The following is a 23,531-nucleotide window of genomic DNA, read 5'->3' as shown; positions in this document are numbered from 1 at the left end:
ACGAGTAGTTTGTTTGAAAACAATTTCCCTTCAATTGCATTTTGAGCAACGGTCATATGCTTGTGCTTATCTGAATGCACTCCCGCCATTCGCACAGTGGGAGGAGTGAGTGGCTCGCTCACACAGCAGCCGAAACGGAGAAGGGCAGATACTTTCATAGCAGGAATCAACATGATGCATAGGCTATTACTGTTGACCAAATAATGGTTTTAGAACAAACTCTTCTTGTAGTCCCATCCTGTTTCAGTAAATGATGAACACAACCCAGATTAAACCCTAACGATGTAGAAGCTGCCTGAAAAGGGTTCTCTCTTACATAAAAACCTATTACTCACTTTGCTGTTTTCTCTACCATTCCTAGCTGGAATGTCGGAAAAAGAATGCATGCACCACGTGGTCAATAAGACCAAGGGCATCATCACCCTGTACCGCCACCAGAGGGCAGCATTTGCCATCACCAGCAAAAGGGGCCCCACCCCCAAAACCCCCAAGACACCCACCACTGAACTGCCCCCCGGCAGCACCATCACCACAGACACCGATGAGGTGGGTGACAGAGGGCGTGAACAGTTACCTGAACATTTACCTGTGACTGTTTTTAATTATTTTTTACTGRTTCAGAATAAAAAAAACAGTCTCGTCCAGAGAAGAGGCGCCGAGTTCTCTCTGATGACGGTTGCCAGGCACTTTGGCCAGGAGCTGACAGGGTCACTGCCCTACCTGTGGGAGTCCATGGTGGGACCTCTGAGGGCTGTGGTGGAGGACAATGAAGGCATAGGTATGCTACACTCATTAGATTGACATTTTAGTCATTTAGCAGACTCTCTTATCCAGAGCGACCTTACAGTTAGATCATATGGGTTATGTTCATTGGGATCACTGTAGGAAAACCTTTCAAAACGCACACTGAAAACGAGCATTTCTTATTGACAAGTACAGGTAGCCCTTCCTGTTTCAGTCCATTTGGTGCATAATGACCCAGATGTATTGCTGTTTGCTACCCGCTGTCCACAGCTAGATTGGCGTCTTCATATAACTCTTGTGTGCATCATCAATGAAGAGATATTGATGTATATTTATCTCTTTGGTGTTGTAGATTGGAAGCTCCAGATGGAGAGGGGGGATGCTGCGGCCCAGGAWCTGGTCAACTCACTGCAGGTCCTAGAGGTCACTGCTGGGGCCATGGCCCCCGAGCTCAAACCTCTGGTAATAGAACATGCAGGAGTCTCCCCAGTAGAAACGCCACTTAGCCACCACTAMTTACCAAACCACAGTGGAAGATGGACTTATCAAAGTTCTTGTCTTCATTAAAAGGGAAATTACAAAACTTGTTTTCAGACCTCAAAATTAGTCTTTCAAGATGAGTGTACATCCCTTTCCATCTGCTGTGTAGTTCTAACTATATCAAGGCCAAATGAATGGTGAAGAGCACCAGTATCTGGAAATAACGTGGTGGTGTTTTGGATTGTGCCATAGAYATTGATCTACAAAACAGGTGGCCAGCCACTTGGCTTTGTCTCGCAGAAGACTTTGACATGGAAACATCAGAAACTGATATTTTGAATGCATTTAATGTATTGTTTGCATTTCGCTACACTCGCAATAGCATCTGCTAACCATGTGTATGTGACCCCKAAAAAWTTGATTTTAATGGTCATTTCTCCCCCTCTGTGTATTTCAGTTGTTGGAGCACCTGCCCCACCTGTTCACCTGTCTGCAGCATCCGTACACGGCCGTTCGTCACATGGCGGCGCGCTGCGTGGGCGTGCTCAGTAAGATCGCTACCATGGAGACCATGCACCTGTTCCTGGAGCGTGTGCTTCCATGGCTAGGGTGCATCGAGGACAGCACTAAGCAGGAGGGGGCCATCGAGGCCATGGCCTGTATCTTTCATACGCTGTCACGCAGTTAGACATGATCCCATACTATATGTATGGGCAACCTACCAATATGATTTTTTTAATAAACAAGGTTGGAATATTATATGCCATTTAGTAGACGCTTATCTAGGGCCGGGYCGATACCAGTATCGCGATTCTGGTTAGTATCGTGGCAAGGAAACAAAACACGAAGCGGAGTTAACTTCTTTAGGAAAAGAGCTCTGTTGGAAACAAACATTGTTATTGAGTCACCCTTATTTTTTTAACGGACCAAAGAGTTGGGTTTTGCTTTGTGTATTCATTTTTGCCATGGGTATTGCGACACTGGTATACTTGGCCCTACTTTCATCGAAAGTGACTAACAGTACATTGAGTGCATACACTTCAAGTAAATGTGACCCCAGCGGCAATCGAACCCATGACCACCCAAGACCTGATGTAACTGAAAGTGTTCGGGGTTCACTATGGGTATAATGACACCAGGGTGTCATTGTCGTGTGGTTTGTTGTCCTTGACCCCTTGGCCCCCGCAGGTGTGATGGAGCAGTTGGATGTGGACATCGTGCCATACATTGTGCTGCTGGTGGTGCCGGTGCTGGGCCGCATGAGTGACCCCAGTGACAGCGTCCGTTTCATGGCCACGCAGTGCTTCGCCACCCTCATCCGCTTGCTACCCCTGGAGGTAAACACAAACATACCGACTGTTGTGCATTGGTTTGTGTAAGGAGATTTGTTTGAGCAAGTATTTATTTAGGAGTAGTTATTTGCTTTTTTGGGGATGCCAGGTGATTTGTGATTCTGCACAGTCCGACGCAATGTAGTTAATTTCAAACATTCACTTGATCTGCTGTATACAGTGCATTCGGAAAGTATTCAGACCCCTTGACTTTTTCCACATTTTATTACGTTAGTCTTATTCTAAAATGGACTACATGTTTTATTTATTTTTGTCATCAATCTACACACAATACCCCATAATGACAATGCATTAACAGCTTTAGAAATGTATGCAAATAAAAAACAGATCACATTTACATACAGTACCAGTCGAAGGTTTGGACACCTAATCAAGGGTTTTTATTTTTTTACTATTTTCTAAATTACAGAATAATAGTGAAGACGTATGGAATCATGTCGTAACCAAAATAGTGTTAAACAAATCAAAATATATTTGAGATTCTTTGAAGTAGCCACCCTTTGCCTTGACAGTTTTGCACACTCTTGACATTCAACCAGCTTCGAGGTAGTCACCTGGAATGCTTTTCCAACTGTCTTTAAGAAGTTCCCACATATACTGAGCACTTGTTGGCTGCTTWTCCTCCACTCTGGGGTCCAACTCATCCCAAACTCAATCGGGTTGAGGTCGGGTGTTTGTGGAAGCCAGGTCATCTGATGCAGCACTCATCACTCTCCTTATTGGTAAAATATACCTTACAGACTGGAGGTGTATTGGTAAATTTTCCTGTTGAAAAACAAATGATAGTCCCACTAAGTGCAAACCAGATGGGATGGTGTATCGCTGCAGAATGCTATGATATCCATGCTGTTTAAGTGTGCCTTGAATTCTAAATAAATCACTAGCAGTGTGACCAGGAAAGCACCACCTCCATGCGTCACGGTGGGAACCACACATGTGGAGAACATCCATTCACCTACTATGCGTCATATAAAGACACGGCGGTTGGAACCAAACATTTCTAATTTGCACTCAGACCAAAGGACAGATTTCCACCGGTCTAATGTCCATTGCTTGTGCTTCTTGGCCCAATCAAGTCTCTTCTTATTGGTGTCCTATAGTAGTGGTTTCTTTGCAGCAATTRYACCATGAAGGCCTGATTCACACAGTCTCCTCTGAACAGTTGATGTTGAGATCTGTTACTTGAACTCTGAATCATTTATTTGGGCTACAATCTGAGGTGCAGTTAATTGCTGGTAACTAATGAACTTATCCTCTGCAGCAGAGGTAACGCTGGGTCTTCCTTTCCTGTGGCGGTCCTCATGAGCGCCAGTTTCATCATAGTGCTTGATGGTTTTTGCGACTACTTGAAGAAACTTTCAAAGTTCTTGTAATTTTCCAGATTGACTGACCTTAAGTCCATCCTTTAAGACATTATTTGAGCTGTGCTTGGCATAATATGGACTTGGTCTTTTACCAAATAGGGCTATCTTCTTTATACCACCCCTACCTTGTCATAAAACAACTAATTGGCTCAAACGRATTAAGGAAAGAAATTCCACAAATGTTTTTTGTTAAACAAGGCACACCTGTTTAATTTTAATTATTTCCAGGTGACAATCATGAAGCTGGTTGAGAGAATGCCAAGAGGGTGCAAAGCTATCAAGGCAAAGGGTGGCTACTTTGAAGAATCTCAAATATATTTAACACTTTTTTTTTTGTTGTGGTTACTACTTGATTGTGTTATTTCATCGTTTTAATGTCTTAACTGTTATTCTACAATGTAGAAAATAGTAAAAATAAAGAAACCCTTTAGTAGGTGTGTCAACTTTTGACTGGTACTGTAAGTCGGTTGTCATTGTAAATAAGAACAAATTCTTAAACGGGCTTGCCTAGTTAAATAAAAAAACAATTCAGAACCTTTACTCTGTACTTTGTTGAAGCACCTTTTGGCAGCGACTACAGCCTCGAGTCTTCTTGGGTATGACACTACAAGCTTGGCACACCTTGTATTTGGGGACTTTTCCCAAAGCCACTCCCGCGTTGTGTCCTTTGGGACGTTGTCCTGTTGGAAGGAACCTTCGCCCCAGTCTGAGTCCTGAGCACTGAGGTCCTGAGCYCTGTGGAACAGGTTTTCATAAKATGTTTCCCTTGATCCTGACTAGTCTCCCAGTCCCTGCTGCTAAAAAACATCCCCACAGCATGATGCTGCCACCACCGTGRTTCATTGTGTGGATGGTGCCAGGTTTCTTCCAGACCAGACACTTGGCATTTAGGTCAAAGAGTTRAATCTTGGTTTCATCAGACCAGAGAATCTTTATTTTCATGGTCTGACAGTCCATGGGTGCCTTTTGGCAAACTCCAAGCGGGCTGTCGTAGCTTTTACTGAGGAGTGGCTTCCYTCTGGCCACTCCACAAATCAGGCCTTTATGCTAGAGTGCTGCAGAGATGGTTGTCCTTCTGGAAGGTTCTCCCATCTCCACAGAGGAACTCCAGAGCTCTGTCAGTGACCATCAGGTTCTTAGTGACTTCCCTGACCAAGGCCCTTCTCCCCTGATTGCTCAGTTTGGCCAGCTCTAGGAGTCTTGGTGGMTCCAAACTTCTTCCATTTTAAGAATGATGGAGGCCACTTTCAAGTATCCTAGCAAAGGGTCTGAATACTTAAGTAAATAAGGTATATCTGTTTTATTTTTAWTACATTTGCTAAACATTCTAAACCTGTTCGCTTTGTCATTATGGGGTATTGATTGTAGATTTGTGAACTTTTTTTTTTTTTTCAGGTTAGAATATGGCTTTAACAAAATTTGGAGAAAGTCGGTCTGAATACTTTCCGAATGCACTGTATAATTTCTTAACCATGGGCAACATCGGCATGGGAGGTTTACAGGGATATTGGTATCCACAGTACTCAACCATTTTTTTTGCAGTGTACTGCAGTGTTCTCTGCCCTGTGGAAAAATGTGTAATATTACAGGATATTAGTTTTAAAGTTTGCTTGAACACTACAAAATTGTCACTACAATGCCGGTCCCTGATAGTTTGTGAACCCCTGATCTACAGTTGTTTCCTACTGCACCATATCGTCAATTCTATTTTGCCCTGTAGAAGGCAGTATAGCTCATTGTCGTCCTATGCTGAATAGTGGGGCTATATTTTATGTGACKGTCATTTGGATGATGTGTTCTCCTTCCGTTTTGATTGCAACTTGGACCTCTGTCAGTTCATTTGTTCAATCAGAGATTAAGTGGGAGTAATGAATCAGGCACACTGCAGAACCGGACAACTCAATGTCATTACTTGCATACCAAGACGTACATTGTTGACTCTCATATGTAATATTTAGGAGGCTTGTCTTTTGCACCTGATTTTATTTGTTGAGATCTTACAGCCTTTTCGCACTATCTTGCTGAGCCAATTCGTATTGCGCTCAGATATTTTCTTTTCTCACTGTCCTTTCCAGCAAGGTTCCAGCAGCTATGGTGGATGCTAAACCAGGCCAGCGAAGTACAGTTGGGCTTGGTTTGGCTTAGGGGTGTGAAAGGGGTTTGAGTTTTGAGTCCGATAAATTATTATTATATATATATTTTTTTTAGGCTGGTATCCCGGACCCTCCCACCATGTCGGATGATCTGATTCGCCAGAAGGCCAGAGAGCGTCACTTTCTGGAGCAGCTGCTTGACAGCAGGAAGCTGGAGAACTACAAGATCCCTGTGCCCATCCAGGCCGAGCTCCGCAAGTATCAGCAGGTGTGTTTGCAAATCTGTTTACACGTCTGTCTTTTTACTTGTCCGTTTATTGATCCATCTCTAACACTCATACACAAACAATCGGTAGAACCGCTGTTGACTAAATGTGCAGAGTGTCAAACTACTGCAAGCTACAACCGGCGCTACTCACACATTGCCTGTCCTTGAGGAACCTGTATGCTGCATCTTGCTTCCTACCCACTCATGCTGCACAAATTTAACACACTTGACTAATGCAGAACTCTTAATTTACTGTTCAGCAAAGTGATGTCCAGACAAGACACAGCGCTTTACAAAGAAAGATACCGGTAGCTTGCTAGTTAGTTTTCTGTGAATGCTGAATGTAATTTTAGCTAGCTAACTTTGCTAGCTAGCGTACAGCTGAAGCTAACGTCAGTACTCTACCCCAGACTTTTATTTGTGATATTGCAAACAATACACTGATTTCACTGGTGTAAATAACTTATCATTCCCTTACCGAACTGCCAACATGTCAATCGCCTACAATTGGTGACAGATTTTAATGCTAATATAAAAAATCTGCATAAAAYCAATATCAAATCAAACTTTATWTGTCACATGCGCCGAATACAACAAGTGTAGACTTTACCGTGAAATGCTTACTTACAAGCCCTTAACAAACAGTGCAGTTCAAGAAGAGTTAAGAAAATATTTACCAAGTAGACGAAAATAAAAAGTAACACAATAAGAATAACAATATCGAGGCTATATACAGGGGGCACCGGTACGGAATCAGTGTGTGGGTACAGGTTAGTTGAGGTAATTTGTACATGTAGGTGGGGGTGAAGTGACTGCATAGTTAATAAACAGCGAGTAGCAGCAGTGTACAAAAGGGAGGGGTCAATGTGGCTTTTGGGTAGAAGCTGTTGCGGAGCCTTTTGGTCCTAGACTTGGCGCTAAGGTACCGCTTCCTGTATGGTAGCAGAGTAAAGTTTGACTTGGGTGACTGGAGTATCTGACAATTTTATGGGCTTTCCTCATTCCTCTGCCTATTACATAGGTCCTGGATGGCAGGAAGCTTGGCCCCAGTGACTTACTGGGCCGTTCGCARTACCCTCTGAAGCGCCTTACGTTCAGATGCCGAGCAGTTGCCATACCAGGCAGTGATGCTCTCGATGGTGCAGCTGTAGAACCTTTTGAGGATCTGGGGACCCATGCCAAATCTTTTCAGTCTCCTGAGGGGGGGGGAGTAAGCTTTGTCGTGCCCTCTATATGACTGTCTTGGTATGTTTGGACCGTTCGGTGATGTGGACACCAAGGAACTTGAAACTCTCGACCCGCTCCACTACAACCCCATCGATGTTAATGGGGGCCTGTTTGGCCCGCCTTATCCTGTAGTCCACGACCAGCTCCTTTGTCTTGCTCACATTGAGGGAGAGGTTGTTGTCCTGGCACCACACTGCCAGTTCTCTGACCACCTCCCTATAGGCCGTCTCATCGCTGTCGGTGATCAGGCCTACCACTGTCATCAGCAAACGTAATGAGATGTTGGAGTCGTATTTGGCCACGCAGTCGTGGGTAAACAGGGAATACAGGAGGGGATTAAGTACACACCCCTGAGGGGCCCCAGTGTTGAGGATCATTGTGTCAGACGTGTTGTTGCCTACTCTTACCACCTGGAAACGCTGTGCGTTACAGGGAAGACATCCTCCTCCCTCATGTGGTACCCTTCCTGCAGGCTCATCCTGACATGACCCTACAGCATGACAATGCCACCAGCCATACTGCTCGTTCTGTGCGTGATTTCCTGCAAGACAGGAATGTCAGTGTTCTGCCGTGGCCAGCGAAGAGCCCGGATCTCAATCSCATTGAGCACGTCTGGGACCTGTTGGATCGGAGGGTGAGGGCTTGGTGCCTTGGTGGAAGAGTGGGGCAACATCTCACAGCAAGAACTGGCAAATCTGGTGCAGTCCATGAGGAGGAGCTGCACTGCAGTACTTAATGCAGCTGGTGACCACACCAGATACAGACTGTTACTTTTGATTTTGACCCCCTTTAACAGAAATGTAATAATGTGTCTCTGAACAGTCACATGTCTGTGGTCCTTGTTCAGTTTAAGTCTCAGTTGTTGAATCTTGTTGTGTTCATACAAATATTTTCACATGTTAAGTTTGCTGAAAATAAACGCAGTTGACAGTAATAGGATATTTTTTTTTTTGCTGTTAATATATAGATACGATTTTTTTTATATGTATTCAGACCCTTTACTCAGTACTTTTGTTGATGCACCTTGTGTATGACGCTACAAGCTTGGCACACCTGTATTTGGGGAGTTTCTCCCATTTGTTTCTGCTGATCCTCTCAAGCTCTGTCAGGTTGGATGGGAAGCGTCACTGGACAGGAGCGGTAGAGATACTCTTAATGATCGGCTATGAAAAGCCAACTGACATTTACTCCTGATTTATTATTTGACCATGCMGGTCATTTATGAACATTRGAACATCTTGGCCATGTTCTGTTATCTCCACCCGGCACAGCCAGAAGAGGACTGGCCACCCCTCATAGCCTGGTTCCTCTCTAGGGTTCTTCCTAGGTTTTGCCCTTTCTAGAGTTTTTCCTAGCTGCTGTGCTTCTACACCTGCATTGCTTGCAGTTTGGGATTTTAGGCTGGGTTTCTGTACAGCACTTCGAGATATTAGCTGATGTACGAAGGGCTATATAAAATAAACTTGATTTTGATTTGACAGCTATTTCCAGGTCTCCAGAGATGTTTGATCGGGTTCAAGTCCGGGCTCTGGCTAGGCCACTCAAGGACATTCAGAAACTTGTRCCGAAGCCACTTCTGCGTTGTCTTGGCTGTGTGCTCAGGGTTGTTGTCCAGTTGGAAGGTGAACCTTCGCCCCAGTCTGAGYTCCTGAGAACTCTGGAGCAYGTTTACCTCAAGGATCTCTCTGTACTTCGCTTCGTTCACCTTTCCCTTGATCCTGACCAGTCTCCCAGTCCCTGCTGCTGAAAACATCCCCACAGCATGATACTGCCACCACCATGCTTCACCGTAGGGGTGGTATTGGGCAGGTGATGAGCGGTACCAGGTTTCCTCCAGATGTGACGCTTGCCTTTCAGGCTCTAGTTCAATCTTGGTTTCATCAGACCAGAGAATCCTGTTTATGTTCCGAGAGTCCTAGGTACCTTTTGGCAAACTCCAAGCAGGCTGTCAAGTGCCTTTATTTTACTGAGAAGTGTCTTCTGTCTCGCCACTTGGAGTGCTGCAGAGATCATTGTCCTTCTGGAAGGTTCTCCCATCTCCACAGAGGAACTCTGTCAGAGTGACCATCGGGTTCTTGGTCACCTCCCTGACCAAGGCCCTTCTCCCCCGATTGGTCAGTTTGGCCGGGCAGCCAGCTCTAGGAATAGTCTTGGTGGCTCCAAACTTCTTCCATTTAAGAATGATGAAGGCCACTGTCCTTGGACCTTCAATGCTGCAGAAATGTTTTGGTAACCTTCCCCAGATCTGTGCCTCCACACAATCCTGTCTCGYAGCTCTACGGGCAATTCCTTCGACCTCCTGGGTTTGTTTTTGCTCCGACATGCACTGTCAACTGTGGGACGTTTTTATATAGATGGGTGTGTGCCTTTCCAAATCATGTCCAATCAATTTAATTTACCACAGGTGGACTCCAATCAAGTTGTAGAAACATCTCAAGGATGATCAATGAAAACAGCATGCACCTCAGCTCAGTTTTGAGTCTCATAGCGAAGAGTCTGAATACTTATATTAAATAAAAAAACAAATACCTGATTAACATATCTGCTAAACTTTTTCTCGCTATGTCATTATGGAGTATTGTGCGTAGATTACTAAGGAAATAAAAAAAATACATTTTAGAATAAGGCTAACATAACAATTTGGAAAAGTCAAGTGGTCTGAATACTTCCCGAAGGCACTAATTATTTTGGATGAARGTGTGAAGGTAACATGGATGTATTTGCAATTTCGTTTTGGATTATTTTGTGCACAGTAAAAAATCATGGTAAATGTTATCTATTCAGCACTTTCCACTTCATTTTTAGTGTCATTGTTTTTTTGCAAAGCTCTACAAAAAGGGATTGCTTTTAAATGCTGCAGGGAGGTCGGCTGCTGACAAATTACTTTTGGACAGAACAAATAAAAAATGGTAGAATTGATGGGCTTGTGCACTCTGCTGGTATCCTGCTGAGCCCAACATCCATCTCTCTAGTGTAATGGAACCCTGCAGAGTTTTGGAATAAAACCTGGATAGGACTACGCTCTGCTTTTATACCCCAGCATAAACTAATCTAGACTGGTGTAGAATAAGCATGCCACTGACATTCAGAGTGTTTGATTAGTTGTTTGGGATACAAAGTGATTTGTAGAGCAGTGATTTGTGCAGTCCGACTTCTTCTATGCAGTCCATCTCATACACTCAATATAAGCACGGTAAAGATGTTTGCGTGAATCCTTTGACTCACAAACGCAATGCAACAGCTCATTGCATACCATGGTTGTCTGCTCTGTCATAGCTAGTATGTAAAATGTGATTGACAAGGTTATTACAATGAGTTGTTGATGGACAGTTTCAATAACTTTGATCTCTCCAGGACGGAGTGAACTGGCTGTCCTTCCTGAACAAGTACAAGCTCCACGGTATTCTCTGTGATGACATGGGCCTGGGCAAGACCCTGCAGTCCATCTGCATCCTGGCTGGGGACCACTACCTCAGGTACTGAACTGCATGACCACACACTAGTTACGTTCTAGGCCGACTATATTGCAGTTGTGCTGCATTTATCAACAAATGGTTGCATGTCATCGACTGCGTAGTTCGGCATCAGATTTCTATGTCATAATGTGGTACGGTGATATGCTAAATACTAGGGATGTGCATCTTTCKTTTTCAAGACCATGCTTATCTAGATGCATGTGCTCCAATACGATACAGGAACTATGTTTTAGTTTGAAGCGATTCGGTTTGATTTAGAGAACGATACGATTCAATACACAAACATTTGTTGAATAACCACAATTTTCCATTATAAATGAATCTGCTGCTGATATGGCGCTCATGAGTTGGGCCTTGGTGTTTTCGTGTGGGAATTATGCATGTGTATGGACTGTAGGGAGCTGACTCATAAGGGAGACTAGGCATCTATCAGCCCTCTACCAGATTAGGGGGTCAATGTTGCCTATAGTTTTACTCCCCCACTAATTAACTTGTAATTTTAGCAAATTAAGTAACACATACAATTTTTTATACTTTTTATTTTATTTAACTAGGCAAGTCGGTTAAGAACAAATTCTTACTTACAATGACGGCCTACCCCGGCCAAACCTTCCTCTGACCCGGACGACGCTGGGCCAATTGTGAGCTGCCCTATGGGACTCCCAATCACTGCTGATTGTGATACTACAGACCCAGGTTCGATCCCGGACTGTGATGCCTCTAGCACTGTGATGCAGTGCCTTACACTGCTGCTCCACTCATCTCTGAATTAAGTGTTTGAGCTAGTAATGTATCAATATTTATCGTTTACAAATTACCTWTGAGAGCCAATTGAATATACAGCACKACTTTGGATTTCACCCCATCTCAAAATCGAATGGTTTTGACCATTTGAAAGTCTTTGCAGAGTGATCTCTTCTTCTCTGGCTTCGGCCATGCAGTGCGCCTCAAACGTGATTGCTGTCCTCGTTATACAGGGAAAGTTTCTTAATTTCATAGCACAAAATTACCATATACACATGGCAAAAATACCAAAACTATTGCTCATGGTGAATCTGAYCAATCAAAATAAAATCTCTTGTAAGACCCGTTCAGCAGGTATAGCCAGATGAAGCCCCATRTTCAACAGCACATGCCTTAAGAAAGAATTCACACCCCTTGACWTTTTCCACATTTTGTTACAGCCTGAATTTAAAATTGATAACGTTTAGATTCACTGGCCTATACACAATACCGCAGTCTTATTMCTTGGTGGTAGAAGCTGTAAAGGAGCCTTTTGGTCCTAGACTTTGCACTCCGGTACCTCCTTGCTGTGCGGTAGCAGAGAGAACAGTCTATGACTTGGGTGACTGGAGCCTCTGACAATTTTATGGGCTTTCCTCATTCCTCTGCCTATTATATGGATGGCAGGAAGCTTGGCCATACGCACTACCCTCTAGCGCCGTACGGTCAGATACTGAGCAGTCTACATACCAGGCGGTGATGCAACCGGTCAGGATGCTCTCGACGGTGCAGCTGTAGAACTTCTTGAGGATCCAGGGACCCACGCCAAATCTTTTCAGTCTCCTGAGGGGGGAAAGTTTTTGTAGTGCCCTCTTCACGACTGTTTTGGTGTGTTTGGACCATGATAGATCGTTGGTGATGTGGACACCAAGGAACTTGAAACTCTCGACCCGCTCCACTACAGCACCGTCAATGTTAATGGGGGCCTGTTCGGCCCTTGTCCTTAGTCTTGCTCACATTGAGGGAGAGGTTGTTGGCCTGGCACCACACTGCCAGTTCTCTGACCTCCTCCCTATCGGCCGTCTCATCGCTGTCGGTGATCAGGCCCACCACTGTCGTCAGCAAACTTAATGATGTTGTTTGCATCGTGTTTGGCCACGCAGTCGTGGGTGAACAGGGAGTACAGGAGTGGACTCACTACACACCCCTGAGGGGCCCCAGTGTTGAGGATCAGCGTGGCAGACATGTTGTTGCCTATCCTTACCACCTGGGGGTAGCCCGTCAGGAAGTCCAGGATCCAGTTGCAGAGGGGAGGTGTTTTAGTCCCAGGGTCCTTAGCTTAGTGATGAACTTCGTGGGCACCATGGTGTTGAATGCTGAGCTGTAGTCCAATGAACAGTATTCTCACATAGGTATTCCTTTTTGTCCAGGTGGAGAAGGGCAGTGTGGAGTGTGATTGCGTCATCTGTGGAGCTGTTGGGGCGGTATGCAAATTGGAGTAGGTCTAGGGTATCCGGAAGGGTGCTGTTGTGAGCCATTACCAACCTTTCAAAGCACTCCGTGAGTGCTAAGGGGCGGTGATCATTTTGGCAGGTTACCTTCGCTTCATTGGGCACAGGGACTATGGTGGTCTGCTTGAAACATGTAGATATTACGGACTCGGTCAGGGAGAGGTTGGAAATGTCAGTGTAGACACTTGCCAGTTGGTCAGCGCATGCTTTGAGTACGCGCTCTGGTAATCCGTCTGGCCCTGCGCCTTTGAATGTTGACCGGTTTAAAGGTCTTGCTCACGTCGGCTACCAACTTATCACAGTCATCCAGAACAGCTAGTGCTTCAGTGTTGCTTGCCTCGAAGTGAGCATGTAAGGCATTTGGCTCATCTGGTAGGCACACGTCACTGGGCAGCTCGCGGCTGGGTTTCCCTTTGTAGTTCTTAATAGTTTTCAACCTCTGCCAAATCCAATGAGTGGCAGTGTAGTAGGATTCAGTCTTAATCCTGTATTGACGCTTTGCCTGTTTGATGGTTCGTCACATAGCGGGATTTCTTATAAGCGTCCGGTTTAGTGTCTTGCTCCTTGAACGCGGCAGCTCTAGCATTTCGCTCGATGCGGATGTTGCCTGTAATCCATGGCTTCTGGTTGGGATATGTGCTTACTGTCACTGTTGGGACGATGTCGTCAATGCAATTATTGATGAAACTTATGACTGAGGTGGTATACTCCTCAATGCCATTGGATGAATCGCGGAACATATTCCAGTCTGTACTAGCAAAACAGTCCTGTAGCATCCGCGTCATCTGACCACTTCCGTATTGAAGCTCGGTTGGTTAGGAGCATGTAAAATGTCAGCCATCCTCTTCGGTGCCATCAACCCCTTTTTTTAAGGCAACCCTAAATATTTTCCTAGCAAGTCACAAGTTGCATGAACTCGCTCTGTGTGCAATAATGGAGTGTAAGGTGATAATTGAATGACTACATCTCTGTACCCCACACACACAATTATCTGTTAGGTCAGTCGACCAGTGAATTTCAAACCGTTTCAACCACACAGACCAGGGAGATTTTCCAACATCTTGCAAAGGGTACCTGTTGGTAGATGGGTAAATTAAAAAAGCTGACATTGAATATCCCTTTGAGCATTGCGCAATTATTAATTACTCCTTGGATGGTGTATCAATACACCCAGTCACTACAAAGATACAGGCATCTTTTTGAACTTGGTTGCCGGAGAGGAAGGAAACCGCTCATCGATTTCTCCATTAGGCCAATGGTGACTAATGGCTGGGATAGGAGAACTGATGGATCAACAACATTGTAGTTACGCTACAATACTAACCTCATTGACAGAGTGGAAGCAAGCCTGTACAGAATTTGTCTTCCTGCATCCTGTTTGCAACAGGGCACTAAAGTAAAACAAATGTGGCAAAGCATTAACTTTTTGTCTTGAATATAAATTGTTTGGGTTAAATCCAATACAACAGTACCACTCTCCATATTTTCAAGCATAGTGCTGGCTGCATCATGTTATGGGTATCCTTGTAATTGTTAAAGACTGGGGAGTTAGCACAGGTAAAATCCTAGAGGGAAACCCTGGTTGTCTGCTTTCAACCAGACACTGATTAATTCTTCTTTCAGCAGGACAATTACCTAAAACACGAGGCCAACTCTACACTGGAGTTGCTTACCAAGAAGACGGTGAATGTTCTTAAGTGGCAGAGTTGACTTAAATCTGCTTGAAAATCTATGGCAAGACCTGAAAATGGTTGTCTAACAGTGATCAACCAATTTGACAGAGCTTGAAGAATTTTCAAAAGAATAATGGGTTAATGTTGCACAATCTAGGTGTGGAAAGCTCTTGTAGACTTACCCAGAAAGACTCACAGCAGTAATCACTTCAAACATGTATTGACTTGGGTTTGAATACTTACCGACTCAAGATATTGTTTTTATTCTTCATACCTTTTTTTACAAATGTTAGCATTTTTCTTCCACTGACGGAGTATTTTGTGTAGATTGAAGAAAAAAAATGTAAAAAATGTAAAAAAAAGACCATTTGAATCCCACTTTGTAACAACAAAATGTCAAGTATAGGGTTGTGAATACTTTCTGAAAGCATTGTAGACAACCTAGTAAATTATCTAGGTTGACCGTTATACCGCCACACCGTTTAGTCATGGTAACTAAGCACTGATTTCTGACAGTCAGTAGCCTACTGCCTGGTACTCAGCACGCTAATGTCCCTCTACATTTGCATTGATGTCAGAGTGATTAATCAAACACTTCATGAGAGCCCATGAGCTCATGTTGCGCAACATTTCTAAAGGCTATGCAATTTTGTGAGAACAGAGTTTTGATCGCCTCTATTAAAAGCAGGATCCCATCAGCTTTCTATAGGCTAGGCCTACTATATTTATCAACTTTCCTAATATTAAGCACATGTTACAAAGCAAAGCAATGAGTATAGCTTACCTGGCATGAAAATGAACCAAAGACAAAGCATCCTCCCTCCGCTATTTAAGTGCATAGATTTTTTTTCTCTCTGTTCCGAGACAGGTGCATGTTACTGGTCCATTCTAAATCAAAACTAATTTCACACACATTTAGTATATATCAAGAATAGCCTGATGGGTGACTATTAGCATATCACTTGTGACTATATCACTTGTGAATGATGCCCAGCTTGTGTGTAGTAATGCAAACACCGCATGCCATTTTGCGACCTTTCAAATCCTATTCACACACCTCATGTAGCCTAGCCCATAGGCCTATAGTTATGATACAAGCCTTATCAAAACAGTGGCCAAAACGTAATTTAAGCACATTACACCGGTTGTAAAGTGGATTAGACTGGCATACATAGGTGGCGCATGAGTCAAGTTTGGGGAAGAATTATCACCATAAAAATGCACCTTTTTACAATAAAGCATTACATGCATAATCGATTTTGCTGTCACTTTTGAGAATGGTGTTTTGCCTACTGCTGTGTGAGCATGGCTGCGCTTATCAACAAATGTTCTGCGCTGTTGCATCAGCCTCATTGCTTTTAAAGGTCTTTGACGCTAGTGGTTGGTAACTTGGCATCTATCGCATCCCACAACGGTCCCAGACTATGTTTTGGAATATTTATTTCTCGCACAGTAGGACAAGTTGCCCAATAGAATGGGTTAACTTTTGTACTATGGGGGTAGTAGATTGACAGGCTAGTGCTTTCGCTGTTCGTTAGGCCTACTCATCTTGTTGGCTGACAAAGTAAATCTGGACAGTTCTTCCAACATCTTCAATATGCGCCTCATAATTCGATAATGACGAGCGCAGTTGCATCCCCGACATGTCTGTCTTAATTTGTAGCATGTGAGAAGGACCCGACTACATGCCGGGCATTAGCTAATAAGACTTGAGATATGTGCGAGGAGCACGCAGCCAGGAGAAGGGAATTATAATTCATTATTCAGCACAGCGGCCACTGGCCGCAAAAGGGATTTAAAAAAAATAGTTTTAAGGGGGCATTACAGCCATACAAAGGGGATTCCGCCTGAAAAATTCGAGGCATTCTAAAGTGCTTGTCATATTGTGAATGAGAGGCTGAAGTTTGCAAAAAAAACAAAGCAGAGCTCATGCCTTTTCATGTGACAGGATTTGGGAAAAAGTCGCATCATGCAGACTTAATGTAATCAAATCATACACCCCAACGTTTGTATCACAACAAAAGTTGCATAAACTCCCAAATTAAGCATATAGGAGAACCTGTTTCTTTGTTAACCCGCTCAACACAGAATAGCCGCATGCGTGCGCTCCTTCAAATCGTTTGCAGAAAATATCCTGTATTTTATTCAGCTGTGTTCAATTGTATTCTTCATATTGTAAAGTAATGCCACGGAATTGTGAGCAAATCTTATCTGCTAAATGAACTAGTGTAGCCCACAGCCATATGGCATAGCCAGATCAGGGCCTAACAAAGGTCTACTTAGATATGCTAGTCTGTTCTTCTGAAATAGACAACATTTTCTAAATGTCATGTTTCTTTAGACCGGTGTAAAATTGATTTATTGTGATGGTGTAGGCTGTTAAGTGTTCCAGTGGCTTGTAGGCTATGCATGGAAGCCTGTAGATGCTAAATGTGTTTTTAATGGTCAATTAGCGTGAGACCGGTAGTTATTTGCTGGACACCACCGGCTGACAATTTCATGACCACCACAGCCCTAGTTTTCACTCAACTAATGAGGCTGAATATCACAAGCCATATTTGCATTTGAATGCTGTAGGTGCCGCGCACATGTGCAAGATCAGGAACAGGCTGCCTACCTTGCTTTGGTCAGCATGTAAAGCTGGGCCCAGCGAGTAGTTTGACTAGGCTACTGATATTGCCTTGGGTTGGTCGGCATYCAAAATGACTGGTAGATTTAATGATTGTCAACACAATTATATGCAGGGCTCTAAAGTGCGACGAATTTGGTTGCATATGCAATAAAATACTTAGTAACAGTGCGCCAAAAATGAAACTGCTATGAGAAAAATCTCCTAGATAATGATGTTAAGGGGTTTATAATCGAGGCTTCCCCTGTACCATTTGTTTCCGAGTACCCTAGAGAAACATGTGAGTGCAGATCTGTTAGCGTCATAGTTGCACCATTGCTACAGCGTAAACGGCATGAGTCTAGCCCAACCAGATCAAAAGATCTGCTCCATATTACCTGCGCAACATTTTTCTTCCTATAGCGGATCACCGGGACTGCCTTTTACATTCATAAACCATGTCGTGGGCCGTTGTAAAACTACTCGCTCGTCAACGTCGTTAACCTCTCTAGGGTATGTGGGACGGTAGCGTCCCACCTCGTCAACAGCCAGTGAAACTGCAGGGCGCCAAAATTCAAAACAACAGAAATCCCATAATTTAAATTCCTCAAGTATTTTACACCATTTTAAAGCTACACTTGTTGTAAATCCAGCCAAAGTGTCCGATTTCAAAAAGGTTTTACGACGAAAGCACACCAAACGATTATGTTAGGTATGAGCCAAGTCGCAGAAAAAGACAGCCATTTTTCCAGCTAAAGAGAGCAGTAACAAATAGCAGAAATAGCGATATAATTAATCACTAACCTTTGATAATCTTCATCAGATGACACTCATAGGACTTCATGTTACACAATACATGTATTTTTTTGGTTCGGTAAAGTTCATATTTATATCAAAAAATCTGAGTTTAGGCAAGACGCTACTGTATCACTTGGCAAAAAAGCCTGAGAAAATGCAGAGCGCCAAATTACTATAAAATCAAACATGAAAGATACCAAATTAAAGCTACACTGGTTGTGAATCCAGCCAACATGTCAGAATTCAAATAGGCTTTTCGGCYAAAGCATACGATGCTATTYTCTGAGTATAGCACAATAGTAAACAAAGAAGCATATTTCAAGCCTGCAGGCGCGACATAAAAATATAATTCATGCCTTACCTTTGACGAACTTCTGTTGTTGGCACTCCAATATGTCCCATAAACATCACAAATGGTCCTTTTGTTCGATTTAATTCTGTCGATATATATCCAAAATGTCCATTTATTTGGCGCGTTTGATCCAGAAAAACAGAGGCTCCAACTTGCTCAAACGTGACGACAAAATATCTCAAAGGTTACCTGTAAACTTTGCCAYAAAATGTAAAACTACTTTTGTAATATAACTTTAGGTATTTTTTAACGTTAATAATCGATAAAAACAAGACGGGATGATCTGTGTTCAATACAGGATTAAATCTAAATGTAGCATGCCTCTTGGACATGCACTTCAATCAAACACGACACCTGGAGTGACTCGACTTCAAGATGGCCGTATTTCACAAAGGAATAACCTCAACCTATTTCTCAAGACTGTTGACATCCAGTGGAAGCCGTAGGAATTGCAAGCAATTCACCTAGAAATCTGGTTTCCCAATAAATTCATTAAAGACAGTGACCTCAAAAAAGAAAAAAAAAAAAAACGGAATTGTTTGTCCTCGGGGTTTCGCCTGCTAAATAAGTTGTTATACTCACAGACATGATTCAAACAGTTTTAGAAACTTCAGAGTGTTTTCTATCCAAATCTATACTATGCATATCTTATCTCCTGGGGATGAGTAGCTGGCAGTTGAATTTGGGCATGCTTTTCATCCAAATGTGAAAATGCTGCCCCCTACCCTAGAGAAGTTAAACAATTGTTTAGACTTAGTTCAGTTGTGTTACCTAATTGGTTAGCTAGCTAACAACCTGGTAACTTTACCAGTATATCCAAACATTTGGGGGCACAGAAAGAAAAMGGATATATTCTAAAGGAGATCAATGATCATAGCAGTGAATAAATCAGATCTCTTGCGTGTGGTCATTACAAACCTGATGTTTTTCAAGACTGTACAGTTTTCAATTTAACACATCTCAATAGGAAAACGGTGCTTTTACGCAATGTAGAAAACAAATATTCCAATGACAGGTATTGTATCAACATTTTAGCTTTTATAATAAGATGTTAAGTGTTACATATTAATATCTAGGGCACGTGTGCTTCAAAAGTAGCTAGAATTCATAGTCTCAATGAATTTTTCATTTTTTTATTTTTTATTTTTACACTCCTGATTAGAAACTTATACAAACAATGACAACATCTCAGCTGCCCAGACCTGCATGCTCACACCCCCATTATAGTGCCTGCATTGTTTGCCACTTGGCCGTGAATTGTACAAATTTTGTTTCTCAGTCACCCATGCCATTATAAATAATAAGTAATTCGATTTTTCTCTTGTGTCAATGATGGGGATCAACTTCCAAGTTTTTAGTTTACTTTTTTAAGATGACTGAAGAGAATCGTCCAGCCTATCACTTCCCCCCCCCCCCCCATATGCCATGTCTTGAAATATGCAGACAGACTGATTTTTAAAAGTAAGTTTACATTGTAATACTTCTGACTGCCAACTTTCTAGCTCAGCCCACAACTTCTAGACTTTATAGCATTCCCAAAAAGCATGGATTGAGTCGTTTTTAGTTTTACACTTACATTGCATTTGGAAAATATTCAGATATATTCCTTTCCTAATTTTGTTACGTTACAGCCTCATTCTAAAATCGATTTAATCGTTTTTTCCCCCTCAATCTACACAATGCCCCATAATGACAAAGCAAAAACAAGTTTATAGAAATGTTTTTAAAGTAAAAACTGATACATTTTCATATGTATTCAGACCCTTTACTCTGTACTTTTTTTAAAGTACCTTTGACAGTAATTACATCCTTGACTCTTCTTGTGTATGACTCAACTTTTTAAAGAATGTCTTTGGGATAATTGGTATTACCGAAAATAAATACAAAAACTTTGGCAGCCATGCAATTCTAGAGGTTTATTCTACCTTTTAAGATTATTACGTTTAGTTAGACCTACTTTCATATTGAGTAATGGAATAAAGGTATATTTGTTACTTAAATATTTTCTGGTGCTCCTGACTTAGGTTGGGAGCACCAGTGGTACCAATTATATTTATTTTTTATTTTTGTTGGATTCCTGGTTACATGAAGTTTGACACTGAAGGAGAGGACACATCAGTTTTTGTATTTATATATATTTTTTAAATATGTATGTATATGTGTATATGTATGTGTGTTTAAGATATGKATCTGTCCCCGACGCCATTGTATCACTAAATTGTTACATCCCTACTAAATACATATCCAGGCATTGTGAAAACTGGCAGGCAACTGCAATGTAGTTGTCCTGGACCGCGCCCACAGTTTGAATTTCAAATGTACACCGTCAGCACATTGGAGAGGCTCCTCTGTTGTAAAAGGAGTTGTCATATTAATTTACATTGTGTACAGGGCACAGGAGTATGCCAAAACCAAGGCGGCAGACCGCACCCCCCTGCCCTCTCTGGTGGTGTGCCCCCCCACCCTGACAGGTCACTGGGTGGACGAGGTGGGCAAGTTCTGCACCAAAGAGTACCTGAACCCACTGCACTACACGGGACCCCCTACGGAGCGAGCACGGTAAGACCCCTGTACCGACCCTGACACACGCAAACATACACATGATTCCACCACAGAGATTGAGTAGKACACAGCGTCATTTGTTTCAATTATTCACGTTAAAATCAATAAATTATTGTTTTTTGTATTGCAGTTTACAGCATCAAGTGAAAAAGCACAACCTGGTAGTAGCCTCTTACGATGTTGTACGGAACGACATTGACTTTTTTAGGTGATTTATTTATATATAATTCTCTTATTTGGAAGGCTGGATAAGTGATTTTATAAATAACTTATGTTTAATTTGTTTTAGGAATGTAAAATTCAATTATTGTATCCTCGACGAGGGCCATGTGATCAAGAACGGGAAGACCAAGCTCTCAAAAGCCATAAAGCAGTTGGCCGCCAACTTCCGAGTTATCCTATCAGGAACGCCCATCCAGGTAGGGGCATGAAACGTTRTACATTTTAGTCAGTGAAGAATGAGCAAAGGCTTCTGCAGTGGAAATGCATCTGATTTTKAGTTGCTAATACACTTGTAGTGTGTTTGTTTTGGTACTAATCTTTAAACCATGATCCTCACTGCATTAGATTAATGTTGCCTAATAATTTCTCTTCTGGCCTAATGATTCCAGTTCCTCCACTCTGTGGGGTGGTTGGATGTATTAGTTTTACATTGACAGGTGTATTAGTGGATGAAATGAAGTAAGGACTTTATGCCAAGCCTGTGACATTAATGGTAATGTAGGCTAGATTGTGCTTATTGTCTACTCTGCTGCAGACTTATTTTAGATTAGTTAAACCCAAGCATTTAGTACTTGTAAATCTTAGTGTTTATTTCAGTTTAATAGAACTCGCTCTCTTTCTCCTTCTCCCACCTCTCCTCAGAATAATGTTCTGGAGCTGTGGTCACTCTTTGACTTCCTCATGCCCGGCTTCCTGGGCACAGAACGACAGTTTGCTGCACGCTACGGCAAACCCATCCTGGCCAGCCGTGATGCCAAGAGCTCATCGCGTGAGCAGGAGGCCGGTAAGATCTGATTTTGGTGTGGTCATCAGCCCTGAGTGCCTAACAAATGAGTGCACGGAAGCTGGATCTTGTTCATTTGGCACTTGAAATAGTTTGTCAGAAAATTGCAATACTCTATTCTCCATGGCAAAAATTAACCCGACGCGGATGAATCTTTGCTCCTTTAACCCGTTAAACTCTTAATTTGAAAGGTACAGCCCTGGGCCTAGATTCACAAAACCTCAAGAAATTTCTTAACTGCCATTTAAAAAAATTAACAATAGACCTTAAGGTAAGCAAGTTGCTATTCCTCAATGGTTCTTYAAAAATGTCTTGTGCTATTTCTTATGTTTCTGCTTAAAACTTCTTATGGCTGCAATCCCGGTAACGGGATCGATATGACAACAGCCAGTGAAAGTGCAGGGCGCCAAATTCAAAAAACTGAAATCTCATAATTAAAATTCCTCAGACATACATGTCATACCATTTTAAAGGTAATCTTGTTGATAATCCCACCAAAGTGTCCAATTTTCAAATATGCTTTTCAGCGAAAGCWCCACAAACGATTGTTAGGTCACACCAAACCACAATAAGCAGAGCCATTTTTCCAGCCAAAGATATAGGAGTCACAAAAAGCAGAAATAGAGCTAAAATTAATCACTAACCTTTGATCTTCATCAGATGACACTCATAGGACTTCATGTTACACAATACATGCATGTTTTGTTTGATAAAGTTCATATTTATAACAACAAATCTGAGTTTACATTGGCGCGTTACATTCACTAGTTCCAAAAACATCCAGTGATTTTTGCATAGCTACATCGATTCAACAGATACTCATCATAAATGTAGATGATAATACAAGTTATACACATGGAATTATAGATATACCTCTCCTTAATGTAACCGCTGTCAGATTTCAAAAAAACTTTACGGAAAAAGCAAACCTTGCAATAATCTGAGACGGCGCTCAAAAATATAATAAAATTAGCCGCCATGTTGGAGTCAACAAACCAGAAATTACATGATAAATATTCCCTTTGATCTTAATCAGAATGCACTCCCAGGAATCCCAGGTCCACAATAAATGRTTGATTTGTTCGATAATGTCCGTTATTTATGTCCAACTAGCTACTTTGGTTAGCGAGTTTGGTAAACAATTCCAAAGTCATGAAGCGTGTTCACTAAAACCTGACAAAATGTCCAAAAGTTCCGTAACAGTCAGTAGAAACATGTCAAACGATGTATTGAATCAATCTTTATAATGTTGTTAACATAAATCTTGAATAACGTTGACTTCAGATGAGCGATG

General features: G+C 42.3%; 1 protein-coding gene across 1 annotated transcript in view; it reads left to right on the top strand.

Moving 5' to 3' along the window:
- LOC111977737 (TATA-binding protein-associated factor 172) overlaps positions 1 to 23,531 on the top strand; it is a 63,387-nt gene that overhangs the window by 31,988 nt on the left and 7,868 nt on the right. Inside the window, exons 22-32 of the mRNA XM_024007313.2 lie at positions 362 to 546; positions 622 to 778; positions 1,097 to 1,206; positions 1,682 to 1,883; positions 2,413 to 2,561; positions 6,149 to 6,301; positions 10,883 to 11,004; positions 21,061 to 21,228; positions 21,362 to 21,439; positions 21,521 to 21,650; positions 22,096 to 22,237. Of these exons, the coding sequence (XP_023863081.1) occupies positions 362 to 546; positions 622 to 778; positions 1,097 to 1,206; positions 1,682 to 1,883; positions 2,413 to 2,561; positions 6,149 to 6,301; positions 10,883 to 11,004; positions 21,061 to 21,228; positions 21,362 to 21,439; positions 21,521 to 21,650; positions 22,096 to 22,237 (1,596 nt within the window). The remainder of the gene's footprint in view (positions 1 to 361; positions 547 to 621; positions 779 to 1,096; positions 1,207 to 1,681; positions 1,884 to 2,412; positions 2,562 to 6,148; positions 6,302 to 10,882; positions 11,005 to 21,060; positions 21,229 to 21,361; positions 21,440 to 21,520; positions 21,651 to 22,095; positions 22,238 to 23,531) is intronic.

This window comes from Salvelinus sp. IW2-2015, linkage group LG18, assembly GCF_002910315.2.
Source record: "Salvelinus sp. IW2-2015 linkage group LG18, ASM291031v2, whole genome shotgun sequence".
Taxonomy (NCBI): domain Eukaryota; kingdom Metazoa; phylum Chordata; class Actinopteri; order Salmoniformes; family Salmonidae; genus Salvelinus; species Salvelinus sp. IW2-2015.
Note: the sequence above shows the minus strand (reverse complement) of the source record. Positions and strands in the feature narration are given on the sequence as shown.